Raw genomic sequence first — 18,261 nt, 5'->3', positions numbered from 1 at the left:
ATACAGCGACTCTCTCAATTGCTCGGTCTGCCACGCTGCGAAGTGTTTCAAACATCAACTCCACCATGGAATCCATTCCACACAAGCCTTGCTGCTATGGCGGCCTGGCCCGAACAATCACGAGTGGCACCAGTTCCATAGAAACAAATCGGAAACCATGAAGCACGTCCCACCAGTGAAGTTCAAACTTGACGGTCTCAAAGCGTCTCAACGATTATACATCGCTGCCCTGAGTTTTCGGTACTGTAGGCCGGGGTCGGCCAAGGTCCAGCTTGGGTGGTATGACGAAGAACTTGAGGTATGTGAGACATAGTACAAAACCTTTTGCGCCCAGCTCACCGCAGCTTCCCAGACCTTGCAAGATGACGACGGAAGCATATATGATGCGCAGCAAATGACTCCAGCACCCACAGACGTTTTCGGGTCTGATCTCACTGAGGAGGACAGTCCGCCCCGGTATCCAAAGAAGACTCCGCGAGCCGCCGTCAGCTCCAGGACAATTCTTAGCGATGATGACGACGAGAAGCCCGAGGGTGATGACGTGATATCTCTTTCCTCGTCTTCGACTTCAACTTCTTCTTCACCACCCTCGCAGTCATCTCAGCCGCATCGCGCCAAGCCTTTCACCGGGTATGTTGAAATACAGATGCGCGCTGGCAGTAAGTCTAGTTCCAAGCGTCCACGTCGTGAAATTCTGGCTATTGGCCCTCCCAATGCGAAACGCTCCAGGCACAACGGCTACCGACCGGGAATTGAAGCTCGCAAAGTACGTATCTGTGCTTTTTCATCTGTGTTTGGGTAACACTGACATCACTTATGGTTCCAGACCCAGCCAACGCTCTCTACAAGGGACGACTCCGAAGAACGGAACTTGGAAGGAGGGTACGGCAACAGCCTAGCAGATGCGCTCAACCAGAGTAACGGGTTCTCGACGTCTCGAAGCAAACCAGGGCCCTCGAAACCGCGCCCATTCCCCATAGATGTCGACAACCTCCCCCCACCTTCACAGCTCCAATCTACTACCTCAACCTCTGCGCCATCTAAACCCATCGTAGTGACCGGAATACCTCTGCCACGCCGGAAGATTGTGGGTTCTGAGCGGGCATCTAGCGAAGCTGCTTCGACCACCCTCCCGTTCAGACCACTCTCAGATCGGCCCAACCCCGCGTCCTCCATCCCTCTCACAGAACCTGCCCCTCCTACCCGACCTGCTCCTCTTATCCGTCGCATTGGTCCTCCCATGCATGCCACGCGAACCCCTCGTCCCGCTCCTGTTTCTGACGTGTCGCCGCTCGTGGGCTCCAGTGGTGTGCGACAGCCGAGTGGCAAAAGGGAACTCACAGCCATTGAAACCCCTCAGCAAGGGAACAACTCTTCGCCCGACGTTCCTACCCAGGTCGCGCGCGCCAGCGCGCCACTAAATGCGAAAAAGCAGCGAGTCGATCAGGAGATGTCTTCGATATCGCCACTCGATGGAGAGACGCGCCGGATCCATGACAGTGTCAAGGCTTTGCAACACGAACTGGAAGCGGAACGCAAGGAGCGGGAAAAATTGGCTCATCAGCTCGAAGAGGCACTTGTCTGTTTGGAGGGGGCGAGAGCGGAAAGTAAGGCGCTGAAAGACGCGAGACTCAAGATCGGGACTTTGAACGACACGGTCAAAGATCTCGAGGCGAAATGTAGCGACGACCGGCTCCAAAAAAAGGTCGATTCCTTGCTATCGTCGAGGATGGCCGCTATCCACAAGTCTGCACGTTCAATGCTGGAAGGGATGTTGGAGAAGCAGTTCGCCACTGATCTTCCGCCTATGATCGAAGAGATCATGAAGAAGCAGTTGCACTCCGTCCTCCCGTCAATGGTGGACGAGAGGCTCAAGGGGAAAAATGCTTCTGCCCTTCCTAGCTATCACTTTTCGGAAACAACAACGGAGCGTCGGTCGTCGGTTTCAAATCTCCCATCGAGGTCCCCGCCGCTCGAAGGCCATCCTCCACCAACCCCACCAGCTCATCCACTGAATAGTGTGGTTCAGACTCCGTCTCAGCCGGGTCTCCCTCCACCAGCACTGAGCCTCCCGGCCCAATCGTCATCGAACTTTTGCTTTCCCCCATCGAATTTCCCTGGTCCTCCACCGAATTTCTTCGGTCCCCCTCCCCCGAATATCCCTAGCACTCCGTCCATTTCCCATGGTCCCGCTCCGTCGAATTTCCCAACACATTTCCCACCCAACGTCCCGTCTCATCCATATCCGCAGAATGGGTATCAACAGGTAAGATGAAACACGCGTCTTGCTTTTCGTCATCATTCACATTCGCACAGAGCTGGAACCACAACCATCCGAACGGTACGCCCTATCCATTTCCGAACAAGGGTCAATCCGAACGGCAATCGGGTCCTTCAAGCCGTCGTACCGATGGGGCAGGTCCTTCAAACGCGACTTTCTCGGGTGGTAACCGCGCCCCTCCAGCGCCCAACCTAAACCCTTGGAGCGGCATACCCCCTGGTGAATTCGCGCGACGTCAAGAGAATCCCAGTCATCCTCCCTCACAGTATACCAGTAGCATGCCGCATGCTTTCCCTGATCGTGCTCCGAAATGCGAAGATGAAGTCAACAATTTTGTGCCTTCGAGTGCGAGGAAATCGGACCACTCTCATCGTTCAAAGCGTTCTTCCCGCTCGGGGTCTCCGTACCAATCCAAGCGGTCAGATCGTTCACGGTCCCCGCGGCGTCCGCGGTCCCAACGCAGCAGTCCGGCACGCAGTGCACCATCTCGTGAGTGTTGATGTCGATGAAAATGTGTCTGTCTCACCCCCATATTCTCATCTAGACCGTTCGCACAGAGACCGAAGCGCACAGCGGTCCTCACGCCACGGACGTGATCGGGATCAGCGGCTCGAGCGGGACCGCAGCCGACATCGAGACCGCACCCGCGGACGGGAGGATGACCGCGACGACCACAAACGTCAACGTCACAATGACCGAGACTACGATCGGCACCGCGCCCCCGACCGGCACCGTAGCAAACGGCCTGGGGACCCATCTGAAAGCGGTTCCTCGAAGCGGGAGGACAAGGACGACCGCGGCCGCAGTCGCAAACGCCGTCGTTCTCACTCGTCCTCGAATTACGGTTCCCTGTACGACGATGGTGAGCCCAAGCCCAAGCGCGAGGATCGCACGAGCCCCCACGCCCGGAGCAGCTCGCGTCATGAGCGCAAGGACGAAAAGCGACCCAAGGTGGGTACGGGGACGCTGGGTCCCGCTAGGTGGGACAGCGGTGAGGAAAGTGCTGGTTCGTATCTCTCACGGTTGTCCTCCTCCGCCGAGCGCTGCTGACGACAGCCGCTTCTTCTGCAGATACACACGACGCCCACGGCGATCCTGCGCAGTCTCCCGAGTCACGTTTCAACCGCAAACCAGGCTCGGAGGGTCATTCGCGCAAGTAGGGCTCCGGCAGCCTCACCCGTCGTCCCCAACGCATCCTTATTTAGGGCTTCGCACGACCACCGAACTCTGTCTATCTCGTTTTGTCTGCAACGCACATACTTCGCCTTCATGCACTTCCCCTCGCCCTGTCGCTTGTTGTTTTGTACGCTATCGCATCTCCGTCGCCGTGATCTCGTCCAAGTTGACCAGCCTGCTTTTATCTTGTACCATATCATATTACTATTCGCATTATCGCATTGTCCTCGCCTTACGGACCCTTGCCGTCCTTGTTCTGTCCTATTGGTCATTGTCTGCGTGCGCACAAGTCCAACTGCAGGACTACGAACTGTTCATAACTCGAGGCAAGACCCTCCACGGTGCACACATCAGAACCGCGGTCTCGTCGACCATCAGATATAAGAGTTTCGATAGAGGGCAATCGAATGTCGAGATTTCACAGCGCATCGTCGAAGGGATGTATTAGCCATTATGCGGGACTGTAATCGTAGGCGCGAAGTGGTGGCAGGAGGGCGGGGCATACGCACGCGCGGCGTAAGAGGGAATGGGTGTGCGTGAAGGCGGGAGACCAGATGCCGTGGAAGACAGCGTGTCCGGCAAAGGGGGCGTGACGCGTAGCGCAGCGCATGCAGGAGGTCGTCATGGAAGACCGAAGGTAGGAAGCGGAAGATGGGGAGGGGAAGTATACAGAACGACGAGTACTCAACGATAGAGGTCGATGTGATCGAAAGGAGGTATCAGTGATTGCACGGACAGCAGCAGTGGGTGGGGTAATAGGTGGAAACGAGTGAGAGGCAGAGATAGACCGTGAGATGCAGACGGAAGGAAAGCTAACCATAAATCAAACCTGAGGCTCTGCAGAATCCAGCCAGCAACAGAGGAAACGAAGAGGAAGACGTGGACGACAACGTGATGGGCACGGGGCATAAAGAGCGTGAGGACAGAGAAGATAGCGGCGTCTACGCAGCGTCGCAGAAACACGGCAGCCGGCGCACCTCATCCACACCTACAAGTGAGGATCTTCCACAGCCCACTGGGTTGCGGCTCGGGCTCCTGCTGACCGTGGTGCCCGTCTCCGTTCGCGACACCGACCTCTCCACCCATCGCACGCACGTTGCTCAGAGCAGGCGGAGCCGCGCCGACGCTGGACACCATCGGCGACGCTCGCCCGTACTGCTGCTGCTGCGGCTGCTGCTGCTGCTGCTGCTGCTGCTGAGTCGCCGAGTACTCGTCGTACCGCCCATCGTACCCGACGGACGCATACGGATGCGAAGCCCCGCCGCCGTGTTGGCTCATTCGGCGCGACGAATACCCCAGCTGCGCCTCCGCCGACATGGGCGTGACTTGCCCCGGACTCGCACCAATGCCGGGGGTGAAGTTACCCGGGTGCCGCGTTTTCGAGCCGGCGCGGACAAGCGCGGGCGAGGGCGGCACGACGGGAGTACCGCCAGCTTGAGAAGCACGGCGGCCGTCGCCGCGTCCAGTGCGGTCCCCGCGGCGCGAGTCGTACTGCGCGGCGGCAGGAGTGTTCTGTATTTGCTGCAGAATCTGGTTCTGACCACCACCCTGGAGTATCGCGAAAGCGGATGTCAGCACGGTCGCGTTCGGATTGGCTCGCGCCGCTTGGAGCACAGGCATCGCAGAGGTATTGCTACACACCATTGACGCTTCCCACCCACGTCCACCTGTTCGCAGAGAAGCAGGGTTAACTCCAGGGCGCGTCCGGGGGTGGGCGGAAATGAGTCTTACCGTTCAGCAGGTTCCAGTCGTAAACGCCGTCTTCGATGTCGCCGTTGTTCTTGAGCACCTTGGCGAACAGCTCTCGTAGGAAGTCGTAGTCCGGAGTTTCCTCGAAACCAAGCTTTCGGACATAATTGAGATAGATAGAGAACTCCTCTGTCACGCACACGGAGGTGAATCTCTGAATGAAGGCAGGAGCCTCAATCAAGCGTCGACGTACCGGGGAAGCCCTCGCAAAGCTCCCTGATGGGAGTCGTTTGCTTCTTCTCGCCGATCTTCTCGTACTTCTGCTTGTTCGTCGCCGCCTTGAGACCTTGCCAAGGCAGACTGCCGCGTAGAAAGTACAGGAAGACATGACCGAGCGACTCGAGATCGTCTCGCCGAGATTGTTCTGCAAGCGCCGCACGGTGCACAGCACACAGGGATCGTAGTTAATGGGCGTCCTGAAACGCCACAGACAAATTCCGTGATTGCGACGTACCTCTTCCTAGATGCGTGTTGATGCTCATGTACCGCGCCGTCCCGCTCAAGCTCTTCCGTTCCCGGTAGGGAATGTGCTGCTTCGTTTTCGGGTCGCGGTACTGCTTGGCCATACCAAAGTCCACGATGTGCACGACTAGACGCAGGAACGGACGTGGGACGAAGGCGACGCGCATCAGCCTACGCTGCTGTCCCATCTCAGCACCATCAAGCGCTAACAGACTCACCATTCGCGTTTTTGGTACCAGGCCGGCCAATGAGGAAGTTGTCGGGTTTGATGTCACGGTAGATGAGGTTCTTCTCGTGCACCGTTTGTATGCGTGCAAGCTGGATGTGCGTGTGGCACGGCGGGGCCGAGGGAGTGGGAGGACGGAGGCGGAGGCGACAGTGGCGGGCGGAAATACAATCCCGGCGTTACCGGCGGTTAGAGGGCGAGGCGAAAGCGCGAGAAGGAGGTGCGCACCATCTGCCTCGCCGCCATACACACCGTCTTGATTGAGAACTTGCGCCCACACATGTCGAACAGATCCTCCAGGCTAGGCCCCAGAAGATCGATGACGAGGATGTTGTGAAGTCCCTCTTGCCCGAAGTGGTATATCTGGGGGATACCGGCTGCACGTCGATGATCCCAGGCCACGAAAACGAGTGTCCGGGTCAGCTAAGAGTTTAAAAGAGGTGAAGAGAACCGATGTACTGACGGCAGTTGGCGAGAATGCGATATGAACGACATTCATCGCGAAGTTGAGGTGCCTCGGCCTTCCGCGGCTCCTACGTCGTAGAAGGACATGTGTAGCAGGGCGACGCATGATGTCGAAGGTGGGCAAATAGGAGGCGGAGGATGCATGAGGAACGCGATGACGCAAAAGCTACACCGCGGGGCGGGCGAATGGGAAGAGAGAACTCACGAATTTAATCGCCACGGTCTGCGAGTTGAGAAGATTCGTGCCTGCGCAGAGGTGAAACGACCACTTTCAGCTCCGGTCGACTGGAACCCTCCACGCTGTGGAGAGCGCGACACGCGGCGGGCAGCAGGGCGGGAGAGGCGTACCTTCGAAGATAACACCGAACGAGCCCTCGCCGATCTTCTTGCCCACCCGGTAGTGGGCACCTACGACATTGTTGGAGGAGGAGGTGCTGTGGGAGGACATGGCCGGCGGCGCGCAGGGGGCAGCGGGCAGCGGCCGGGGGAGGGATGCGGGGCCAGAGAGGAGGGCAAAGGAGGAGGACAGGGCCGGACTGGGAGACGGCGACGAGCGCACAGTCCCGTTTGCCGCCCGCGGCACTCCCCGAGCTCTCCCGCTATGGTAATCTGGCGCCTGTGCCCGCCGGCGCCTCCCTCTCCAGGCCCGGCAAGGCGGACACCACATGGGCCTCGCCCTCGCGAATCGGTGCCCTCACTCACACGGCGCCCGCCGCGCACTCCACAGGCTCGGTTATCACACGGCGCATGGACGCGCAGGGTCGTGATACAACAACGATGAACGGACTACCGATGCACAAGCGCGAGATCATGGTACAGGTGGAAAGATGCAACTGGTATGGACGGGGTGTCGAAGCGCAGACCGGGTGATGCGATGAGCGCGGTGAGCGGGGGTGGGAGTGACAGTGGACAGTGGACAGTGGGAGCAGGAGGTCCGGAGGCTTACTTTAATAGATGCAGCGCAGGGCTATAGGTAACACAGAGATGGTCACGCGCTCGTAACGGCGAGGTGACCAGAGGACATGTAATGTACTAGATGATGAGGGAGGGTGCGAGATCTGGGGTAGGGAGGTGGATGGACGGGTGACGAATATACTGATCCGATGCTGGGCGCGGGCAGCTTTTACTTAGCAGGGACCCCACCAGGGCGAAAATGAGGATTAGCTACACATCATCGGAACTCAAAGGACGAGCTGGTGTGCTCGGGGACGTGCACCAACGACAGCTGCTGGTACCTGAAGACGTCACCCCAAGCATCGTCTGATGAGAACCTGAACAATGCCAATATAAGATCGCCACTCACGGTTCAGAGTTCTGGTGGAAGTAAAACCCGCTCATGGTCGCAACATTAGAGGGGCAGCCTCGCGAGGCAGATCGGCCAGCCTTGCGTGCTCCACGGTTGACGGAGATGCGCCGGGAGCGGGATGGGGTATCGGGTTTCGTAACAAAGGTCGTGGTGGGTGTCGTCATCATCGGGGAGTCTCCTCCGCTCTCCTCCACGGGCAAAGTAATCGGAGCACTACTGGACTGCTGAGGGTTGAAGTCCACGCATACGTAGTAGAAACCTGCAAATATCCAGGAGTCAGACGGAGGCGTTACCGACGACTATAGGTCGCAGGACATGCAGTGATGGCACACAATCACGTCGACTTACCGGCGAAACTAGCACCGTTGATGTCCTGCACACGGTGGTCGGGTACCAAGAACTTCTCCTTCCAGCGCATAAACACAGCGCCGCGACTAAGGGCGTCCGGGATCGTGTAGTGGGGCTTCTTCAGCTCATTCCGCACGTGCCGGAAGGCAGGGAACCGTGCCCAATGAACCATGTCCTCCTGCTCCGTTGCGCCCCAATTGCGTGTCAAGAATCCATACCGACCGCCAATAATCTCGGCGTCAAAGTAGGTCGTGAGCTCAGGCCAGTCATCCGTAAGCCCCCGGATGCGGAGGTATCCGCACAAGTGTGACGAGGCAAAGTCAACGTCCTGCATGGATGGGGCGTGTTCAATGACAGTGTCTCATCCAATGAATGGAAGACAGACACGTACCACGATGGTCACATTGACATCGTAGCTATTCCTGCCGCTCTTCTGCGTACCCTGAAAGGTGGCGCCGGGGTACAGACAATGGTGGCCTTGCGAGCGGACGCGGAGGCGGGTGATATCCACCAGAGGATCAGCATCCCATGATTTAGAAGGATGGTTGATTTGGATGGAATACGACGACTCGGAGCGAGAGGCGGCCGGCGCTTGATACGGAGAGGAGGAGCTCGCGGTTTCGATGGCGAGGAGAGGGCGAGAAGTGCTTGAAGGCGAAGAGACAGCTGATGGTCTCGGGGGTTGTAGGGAGCGGTGTGATGGCAATGGAGAGGTCGTAACTGCGTCGAACGGCGCGGAAAGCAGAGCGGGAAGGCGGGCAGTGGGGAAGGATGCATCCATAGGGACGTCCTGCGAAAGGCTTGGTTCGAGCGCCGGGAGAGTCGGGAGGCCCATCGGGGGAGGCGAGGGCGATGGCTGGGCTTGCTCGTGGACCAAAGCCTCGTTGCCTGCAGGCTGCAATGATGCGACACGACGCATAAGAGCCCACTCGACGTCGGCAAACGAGCCGTCCCGAGAGCGGGTGCGACATGACGCGCAGACGGGAACTGTGTCGAGGGACGAGGACTCGAGGGAGTCTGATTCATGGGAGAGGAGGACGCCGGGGGCGTCGGCCGAGAGGGGACTCTTGCAGGTGTAGCAGAGCTTGACCTGTGCTTGGGCGGGCTCGGGCTGAACAGGGTCGTGAACGGGGCGTTCGGTGGGCATGACAGTCGGGCGGGGGGAGGGGCGGGGCGGAGGGACGGCCGGGGAGTGGGGGGAGGAGAAGAGGAAGGTGGAGTGTGGGAGTGGCACGGCGGAGGCGACGCGGGGAGCTGCCACCGTACCGCAGACGGGGCCTTCTCCAGTGCCCGTCCGCCTGGCTCAGGCTGCTCACGCACACGCGGCAATCAGCCTGCGATAGCCTCGTCTCTCCTCCTCTCCAGCGTGCACCCGCCCTTGTCCAACAAGGCCTCGATCGCCACGGATGCCGACCAGCGTACTTCATTCGCTCGCCCCGAGGCGCACCGCCCGACTCCTGATTCGGTGGCGGAGGCGACTAGCTGGCCATCTGGTGGCGGCAGAAGTTTGGTGTCGCGTGAGGGGAGCTGGAACGGGCTTAGACTGGGCTCTGGCTGGCCTTGCACGCTACTCGCAGGACGGGACGGCTGCAGCGTGGCCCTGAGCGGCGACATTGTCCGTTCTAGAAGAGGTCTCTCGAACGGCCAACCGCCCGACGGCGACACTCGAGGCGTGCCGAATCCCGCACTCAGCCCGGTCCTCCTCAAACCCTCCACCGTCCCTCTTCTCCAGGCTCCAGATCCCGGCCTACCGGGCCCATCGCAGCTCTCGCCCACATCCAGCTAAGAGCTCAGACACAAGACCATCCCAAAGCATGGGATCTCTCGCCGGACGTTCGGGTCAGCGGCCGTCGGCGTCCGTCCTGCGTTCGCCATACATTTGTGCAACAAGCCCCGTTCACTCGGCTCTCCTTCTATTCTACTCCTCCCGTACCGCCCGGCCGAGACCCCGCGACGACGGAGCGATGCCGCCGCTCGAGCGACAATGTCTCTACCACTACCAGCCCAGGACTGAGCGCTGAGCCTGGGCACACCCGCAACCCAAGAGGGACGGGCAGCAAACGGGAGATTGACACAAGCAAGATGCCGCGCTCGGCCGCCAGGACAACGTCGTCAAATCGAACTTGGAAGCAGCCATTCTCCCGCCCTCCCGCCGACGGCTGCTCTTTGCGCCTGTGCATGAGCCAACGCTCTCCCTTCTAGGTGATCTATCTCTTGATCAATCTGTCAACTGCTTCGGATAAGTGAGACTGCTCGTGCCAAGCACCAGCCTCCGTCGTACTCATCCTCCACTGACATCTTCAAGCTAGGCAGTGACGGCGTCCCCATCGGTGATGCTCATACTTCGGCGAGGATCTCTAACCACCGCAGATAGACACCGCGCCGCGGGTTTTCTGCGGCTCTCGCCTCACCGATCAGTGCAAGGGTTGGTGTTCGCTTGCTTGCGGCTACAGTCTTCCATCCATACTTACCGGCGTTTGTCCCTACCGCTGAGCGCTGAGCGCTGAGCTTCCGAATCGACCGCTGCGCGTTCCAGACCTGCCAATGCTGCGCGACCGGACGCCCGTCCGTCTCTTGGGACAACACCAGCAATCGCGCACGCGTCGTAACTCATCGGCTTCTCCGTCGACCACTCCACAATCATCGAGGTTGTCTCTCCACTTCCACAACTCCCCTTTCGACCTTTCCCCGTATCACAACCTGCGTTGCTTGTAAACGTCGGCATCGTAATGCCCGCCCCTCTCAGGCTCCGCCATTCGTCACCGGCCCACCTCTGACGTCACCCACTCCTTCGCAGGGCGTTCCATCAGGCGCAGCGCCTTGAGGTCCCCGCCGAAGGTCCCAATCGCAGCCCGTCCATCTACGTCCCGCGCCTTCGCTGTTTTCGTCCGGCGACCGTGCTGTAATGAGAAAAGCTGCCGTCGCCACGATCAGATGGGCGGCTTTAAAGCGACTTTCTGGATTCGTAGCGAATTCACTCATAGTGCATCTAGACCACATAGGGTAATGAGAAGATCTAACACACGGCGCTACTCCAACCAACGTTCGACTATGCCGGTGCGCAACACACGAGGCTGTGCTCGACATACAAGGTTCCGCCAAGCCGCGACAAACACCTCATGGGGAGTTCCGTCATTACGATATCGATAACATATGTATTAGCACCTAGGGTGAGTGTCAGAGTGTAGCCCCATGGACACCACCCGAGGCATATGTTCAGTCGACGTTCTGCCCCCTGTTTCGCGAACCTGGCCCCATAGTATATACGCCTACCATGCCCTCGAGGGTGTTCAACGAGGAAGACAAAAAAAGGTCCATGGAGCCTTTCAATGTTCCGCCTGGCGTTGTGCGACCAGTGTCGTGATTGGGCGCGTGTGTAAGAAGGTACCGCAATTCGCAGACTGCAGGATGCCGTCCGAACGCTCGCGCGGGTGCACTTGACGGATTGGTAAGAAGAGCTCAACACGGCACCAGCACCAGCGGAGTCAAACTGTAGTTATGTCCAATTGTAACTCCGATAGTCCCCCGGGTCAGTCGTACTCCTATGTCCCGAAGCGCCGTCGGAGTTACGATGAGTTCATTGCTATGATTCAACTCCGCTGTAACTCGCAATTGCGCGGCCATCGCCCGGTGCACACTGCAGACAATTCGACCCTATGCCCGAGCTGCCTTGCCTTCTGCCTCCTTCTACCTGTTTTCCAATCTAACATGAAGCTTGAGGTCTCGATGGAGCTGGTTTGCCAACCGGATCCTACCGGGACTGGCATCGCGACAAGTTAGCAGTCTACGCTCGTAATTCGTGTGCATGGGGCTTGCGTGTTTATGCCGTTCAAAAGAGAGGTTTGGAAAACGGCAATTGCGCGCGATTGTAATCCGTTGGGACGGACCCACCGCTCCACGGCGCGGCCCGCTCGAAAACGCTCGTCACCCATGTACAGCGTGACAGGCTCACGAGAGCCTTGGTGAGGTTCGCGCTTGTGCTCTCATCTCGTCGTGACTCATCTGCTTCCTGTTGCCGTCTTCCTAATTCCATGCTATCCTGGCTGAAAGTTGAACTAGGAGCTGGACGCTCGGTTTGGAGGTACGGGACCGTGTAGTCAATGCGTTGTCCCATCTCTCGCCCCGGCACTCGCCTGATCCGGTCACGGTGGCGGTCACATTGGAGACGGGACTCCAACGCGCCATCACTCATTGCAATCGCGCACAATTGCAATTTCCCAAACCTCTCTAAAGCACGGTCAATTATTTGAGCCTCAGGAGACGCACCACATACCACCCTGCTGTGTTGTGACATAACGCGAGGCATCGCAGACGCGTCATATCGCATTACATCACCAACGACTGCACGTGCAGTGGCCTAGATGCTCCTGGATGCCGCGCGTAACGTGAGGGGACGACGATTATCTTTGTGCTCGATAGCAAGCGTGATCGGATAGCAGAGAGACATGGAGATGACGAGGAGCAGCGTGGGGTGGGGGCGTGAAAATAAGCGAACTCGGCACCGTAGCCAGTGCCGTGATGACCGAAAACCGACCGCAGACCGGGCGAAGCACGAACCATGAGGACACCTGGCCGTGTTGGAGAAGAACCGCGCCGGGGGTATGGGAAACGGGTAGAGCCTTGAGCCGGCACTGCGGTGGTCGAACGTGGGTGGGTTAAGGGCAGGGGAGGGGGACGTGGGAGTGTACAACTGGTATGAGGGATGTGGATGAGGACGTACTCTAATCTAGGGGCATAACATTAGGCGTATGTGGATCGTGTCGGTTGTACACAGTGCAGTAATTGCAGAGGGGCTTATTCCTCCACTCGGTCGTCGTATACATGTGGACAAATAGCGTCTGGCGTGGTCGTGATCCTTCACTCTACTTTCGAGTTCGAGTGTGAGTCTTGAGTGCGTTTCACTTCGTTTTCTCGCTGATCTCGGTAGCCTCCACCGACGGTGTGCCCTCGGTACGCTCGTCTGGCGTCTCCTTCGCTTCGGCCCCCGGCGCGATGGCAAGCGCGCCTGCGGCCTCTGTCTGGGCTTCGACGTCGACCGCGTCCTTGTCTGTTGGCTCCTGGCCGGCCTTGATAACGACGCGCTTGAGCGTGTAGCCGCGAAGGAAGAGGACAAGTAGGAAGCCGACACCCGATATGGGCGTGCTGACCAGCCAAATGGTGCTGATCGAGCGCGTGTACGCATTTGTGAGCGCGACACGCTGCGCGGCGTCCGCGATCTTCGGGATCTGACGCACGATTTGCGTCAACGCGGCGGGAGAAGTGTCAATGTTCAGCCCTGGGATGTGGGCAACACGCCTGCGAAGTTCCTGCAGAGGCCCCAGAGACACCAGGATTAGGAAAAGGTAGTGGATCCCGAATGGCGAACGTACGCTGGAGATGATGACCTCGCCGATAGAAATGCCAACCGTTCCACCGAGGGTACGGATGAGCACAAACGCAGCTGTGCTAGTCGCCATGTCCTTCAACGGCATCGCGGCTTGCAAACCAATGAGAGGAGTCTGCAAAAGTCAACAGTTAGCCTTATTACCTGCAGAGACAAAGTGAACCCAGCTGACCTGGAACAAACAGCCAATGCCGAACGCAGTGACAAAGGGATAAAGAAGTCGCTTGGCACTTCAGCCAGGATCAGTTGAGCTTTAGTGGGCAGTACAAGAGGGGCGTACATAATTGAGTTGTTATCCAGCGTAGTCATCAAGCCAAACCCGAGGATCATGATCCCCCAAGCCACCCACATGATGGGCCTCCAGCGACCGGTTCGCGAAGTGATCTGGCCGGAAATAACCGAGAAGAGAGCACCACCAAGAGAGAAGGGTAGCATCCTAAGGAGAATGTGAGCGAGAACTGGCCAAAACAGGATGTTCTTGTACTTACCGTACGCCCGCACCGGTAGCCGAAGAACCAAGCACCTGGTAATACACAGGCAGATAATATGCAGCACCAAAGAAAGCAACGGCGTGCAAGAAGACTGAAATCAGTATGAGCGCCGTGGTGCGAGTCTGTGGGTCCACATGCATGAGTTTGGATGGAGGATTTCAACCGCTAAGAAACGCGGTACCTTGAAGAGACGGGGAGGGATGATCGCGGATCTCTTGGTGTAAATTTCGTTAATCGAGGCCGCAATTAGCGTCACCACACCGATGACAAGAGGCGCAATGGTTTGTGGTTGACTCCAACTCGTTTCACTGAAGTTGAAACCCAGAAGCACGAGGACGACACCCACGACGATGAGGAACAAGCCGGAGAAATCGAAAACCTGTGCATGCTCTCTCCACGTCTTCCCATGGTGCGGGTTCAAGTTGAGGAAGAAGAACAGCATGAGGAATCCAATACCACCCGTAGGCCTGTGCAGCTCGAAAATCAGGACAACGTGGCGGAGCAGGACCTCGAAATACTTGCAGGTTGATGAAGAAGCACCTGAGCAGCGAGATCAGTATGAGGAGATGAAGGGAGCAGCACTGAGCACTTGCCATCGCCACGAAACATGGTCGGTGAATACCTAACGAGAGGTTAGCCAAGGATGGTCACGGGGATGAGTGCACATTACACTCACACCGCCGAGCAGCGGGCCGATGACACTGCATATGAGCGTGAGACCATGATACTGGCCGTCCTACCTCTAAAAGCGTACCTGGCAATGCCCCAAGTTGCACCTATATATCCACCATATTTACCACGACTGCCGGACATGAGCCAAAGGTGACAATGGACGGAGACATGCAACATACTCTTGCAGGGACACAATGTCGGATATGGTAATCTGCACTAATTGAATGATACCTCCTCCGCCGATACCTTGCACAGCCCGCGCAACGACCAACCAGGTCATACTTTGTGCGGCACCGCATAGCGCAGACCCGATCTGGTGACAGCATGAGAGCCCGGGTGGCTCGAAGGGAGTAGTCACGCACCAAGAAAACACCGATTGAGACAAAAAGAATCGGTTTCCGACCTGGAGGGGCGTGAGGGGATGGTGGCGCATAATCAACCGGAATGACGCACCAATGATGTCTGACAGTTTGCCATACACCGGACCAAGCGCGGAGGAGGCGAGAAGATACGCACTGAGGTGGGGTGAGAGCAAGACGACAAACACTGAACGCGAGAACGCACCTGCCTACCCAGCTGTACTCCTTGCCACCACCAAGCTGCGCGACGATGGTGGGGAGAGCAGTCGCGACGATGGTCTTGGATGAGCGGCGTGGGATCAGCACCAACAGAAAGGCAAATACAGATTGGTGCGGAGCGCGGACGGACCTGATCGAGGGCGGCGAGAAAAACACAGCACATGAGACCTGTGAATACGAGGCTCATGCGGTTCTTGGGTAGTACATGCTCTTCGTTCTGCTTCCATGTAGAGCCAGGCTTGACTTTCTCGCTCGGAGCCGAGGGTGCGGGGGTAGTAGGCGCGGGAGAGACGAGCTCAGAGGTTGGCTGCTGCTTGGGATCTTCGGCCATTTTCGCGGCAGACGGGGGGGTCGACGCTCGGCGCAGCGCGAGGGATCCGTTATGAGGCTGGGATGCGGCGGAGGCTGGCGGAGACGGAGGCCATCGAGAGCACTTGTGGGGGTATTTTAGTGAGGCCTGACCAATCTCCCGTTCTTTCTCTGCCGGGTCGGCAGGAATGCCGTCCCCGTCGGCTGCCCTGCCGCCTCCCCCACGTGCTCGGACCCGCGGATCGCCCGCAGGGCCCAATCGCCGTCGAGCGCTTCCCGACAGAGGCCGACAACCGTGGCGCGCGCTGCCGCACGGCCGGCACCCTCCAGCATCCGCACTGGTCTGCTACTTACTTCCACACTAGACCCTCCTCCCTGGACACTCGGCGAACCGCTACACTCCTTCAAGCTCCGCAAATGCGCGCTCGGCGCACTCATAGACTGCGGGCTCTGTCAGCTCCGAGGCGGCTTGCGCAGAGCCACCTCCCACGCAGCTCCATTCTCGGCTCACATTCGCAGGACTCCACCTCTGCCCGCACCCACAACTGCGCTCTCTCTGTCATGCTGACAACTCAGCCTGACGACAACACCATGGACGCAGTTATTGCATGCTTCTCCTGTCCATCAGTTGCTTGTAGCCGAAACGTCACGAGGTTAACGGAAAACGCGCCCATCACATCCTTGGGGTTTTCCGTCTCAACGAGACATGGCGGATACTGGCCACTCTCGCGTTCTCATCCGAGTCTCTCCCGGGACGTCACATGTGAGCTTTGGCCCGAAATGGTGCGAAACGCCCTATTTATGCCTGAAGTCCATCGACCTTGTAGCGGTGCAAAGTTCGACAAGCGTTCTGCTGTTCAGAGGACCGAGGATGATGATGGTACCCGCTGAGGTCTCCGACAAAAAACGCAAGTAATTGTTGCTGATGCATAAGGACGGCACCCTTCGCCAAGCTCTCAGTTTCTTCACGGCTGTCGAACCGATTGGCTTGATGTTGGGCGACATAAGTATGGGGGCTTCGCGAGCGCTTCTTGCGGCAGCACTTCAATACTATCGAGCTAAACAGGGTGGATCGCAGCCGCAATTCGACTGCAAACGGGGAACCGGGGCGCGAAAAGAGTCATCGTGACATAACCCGACTACGGCAGCGGTAAGATCACCGCGTTTGTAGTCGGAAAGCAAGGAGCGACTACAATTGAGATGTTGCTGCGATAGAATGACGATGATCTTGATTATCTAATATACTTACGTAACACATCTGCAAGTCCTCGCTCGCGCCTGACCTCATCGGAACCGGTAGCTTGTCCTTTTTCTTCCATCCACCACCATCATCCTCCTCCCTAGACACCCGCAATGTCCGAGAGCACTGTTCCTACCTTCAAGCTTGTCCTTGGTGCGTTCCACTCTTCTTCAGACTCGCGCGGTCGAGCTCATGAAAACTTCAATCCCATCTTCCCCTTGATCGATGCCCGCGCCACTCTTGGGTCTTCGCGTTTACCGCGTCTTTCATACGCGTATCGGCCCCTTCTGTGTGCGATGCAATCGATACATTGCAGTCGGTGATGGAGGTACCGGTAAAACCACCTTCGTCAAGGTATGTGCAACTTCTGTGCGCTCCCACCACATAGATCGTGTGCTGATCTTTTTCATGTCTAGCGCCACTTGACGGGTGAATTCGAGAAGAAGTACATTGGTATGCTCTTTTTCACGTCGCTCAGCAAGCCGTCTTTTAAGCACAAGTTTATTTTGCACCTCTTTCCAGCTACCCTCGGTGTCGAGGTCCACCCTCTGTCGTTCTCGACCAACTTCGGTACCATCTGCTTCAACGTATGGGATACCGCGGGCCAGGAGAAGTTCGGTGGTCTCCGCGACGGCTACTACATCCAGGGCCAGTGCGGTATCATCATGTTCGACGTCACCTCCCGCATCACGTACAAGAACGTGCCCAACTGGCACCGTGATCTTGAGCGTGTTTGTGAGAACATCCCTATCGTGCTTTGCGGTAACAAGGTCGACGTGAAGGTGCGTTGCCGATCCATCCATGTTTGTTGTCAATGGCGTCATTCTCAACGTACTATCAATCTGTAGGAGCGGAAGGTCAAGACAGGGAACGTCACGTTCCATCGCAAGAAGAACATTCAGTACTTCGAAATTTCCGCGAAGTCGAACTACAACTTCGAGAAGCCCTTCCTTTGGCTTGCGCGGAAGCTCGTAGGGTGCGTCTCCCACTCATTGCTACCATGGCCTTTATTGACCGTTCTCCAGCAACCCCTCCCTGGATTTCGTTGCTGCTCCTGCTCTTGCGCCTCCAGAGGTGCAGGTCGATCCTGCTCTGATGGAGCAGTACCAGAAGGAGCTCGCTGTGGTATGTGTTGGCGGCACTTGTTCATTCCATCGCGCTGACTTCGAGTCCAGGCCGAAGCTATCCCCCTGCCAGAAGAAGATGATGATCTGTAAACGTATCCTCACGACACCGCCCACGCTCTATCCACCATCTGTTTCGCTATACACATACTGTGATCACCATTGTTCCAATATAACGCTCATCGCATTCCCGGAGTCGCAAGCCTCTGTCCATCGCTCCCTGCTACGAGTACGCATGCCGTGTTGAATTGTAGAAGTTGTTTCCACCGGGATCGTTGTATCGATGTCGTTCTCTGAGTATATGATTAGAGCGGTACAGTTTGAACAGCGACATCTAGATTGGCGCTGGTGAAGAAGCATCCAAGTTGGAAGAACCGGCGTGATGTCTGTCCATGCAGGTGCGACTGGCGATCCATGGAATCAAACACTGCAGCTGATTGGTCTGCATCAA

The 18,261-nt window shown here is 57.7% G+C and overlaps 4 protein-coding genes across 4 annotated transcripts; 1 reads left to right on the top strand and 3 right to left on the bottom strand.

Moving 5' to 3' along the window:
• Positions 1–4,435: 4,435 nt before the first annotated feature.
• Positions 4,436–6,807, bottom strand: BXZ73DRAFT_37422 (CK1/CK1/CK1-G protein kinase; the record flags this gene model as incomplete). Its single annotated transcript, XM_048017998.1, has 10 exons — positions 4,436–5,005; positions 5,099–5,124; positions 5,189–5,335; positions 5,400–5,570; positions 5,661–5,795; positions 5,887–5,986; positions 6,123–6,271; positions 6,358–6,427; positions 6,565–6,605; positions 6,708–6,807. 10 exons carry the CDS (start codon positions 6,805–6,807, stop codon positions 4,436–4,438), a joined length of 1,509 nt encoding a protein of 502 aa, XP_047883861.1.
• Positions 6,808–7,530: 723 nt separating this feature from the next.
• On the bottom strand, positions 7,531–9,160 carry BXZ73DRAFT_95639 (vacuolar import and degradation protein-domain-containing protein; the record flags this gene model as incomplete). The annotated part of the gene is made up of 4 exons (XM_048026847.1): positions 7,531–7,594; positions 7,663–7,924; positions 8,014–8,341; positions 8,405–9,160. 4 exons carry the CDS (start codon positions 9,158–9,160, stop codon positions 7,531–7,533), a joined length of 1,410 nt encoding a protein of 469 aa, XP_047883860.1.
• Positions 9,161–12,911: 3,751 nt separating this feature from the next.
• On the bottom strand, positions 12,912–15,468 carry BXZ73DRAFT_37048 (MFS amino acid permease; the record flags this gene model as incomplete). Its single annotated transcript, XM_048017932.1, has 14 exons — positions 12,912–13,319; positions 13,383–13,511; positions 13,569–13,626; positions 13,677–13,832; positions 13,885–14,009; positions 14,069–14,362; positions 14,477–14,509; positions 14,564–14,588; positions 14,642–14,689; positions 14,739–14,872; positions 14,922–14,962; positions 15,013–15,074; positions 15,124–15,197; positions 15,268–15,468. 14 exons carry the CDS (start codon positions 15,466–15,468, stop codon positions 12,912–12,914), a joined length of 1,788 nt encoding a protein of 595 aa, XP_047883859.1.
• Positions 15,469–16,799: 1,331 nt separating this feature from the next.
• Positions 16,800–17,903, top strand: BXZ73DRAFT_36824 (GTP-binding nuclear protein RAN; the record flags this gene model as incomplete). The annotated part of the gene is made up of 7 exons (XM_048017895.1): positions 16,800–16,839; positions 17,003–17,040; positions 17,103–17,139; positions 17,209–17,468; positions 17,535–17,662; positions 17,712–17,811; positions 17,862–17,903. The coding sequence occupies 7 exons, from the start codon at positions 16,800–16,802 to the stop codon at positions 17,901–17,903; spliced, it is 645 nt and encodes a 214-aa protein (XP_047883858.1).
• Positions 17,904–18,261: the final 358 nt, after the last annotated feature.

Source organism: Epithele typhae (assembly GCF_022376455.1).
Source record: "Epithele typhae strain CBS 203.58 chromosome Unknown BXZ73scaffold_1, whole genome shotgun sequence".
NCBI lineage: Eukaryota > Fungi > Basidiomycota > Agaricomycetes > Polyporales > Epitheliaceae > Epithele > Epithele typhae.
This window is presented reverse-complemented; position numbering and strand designations above follow the sequence as displayed.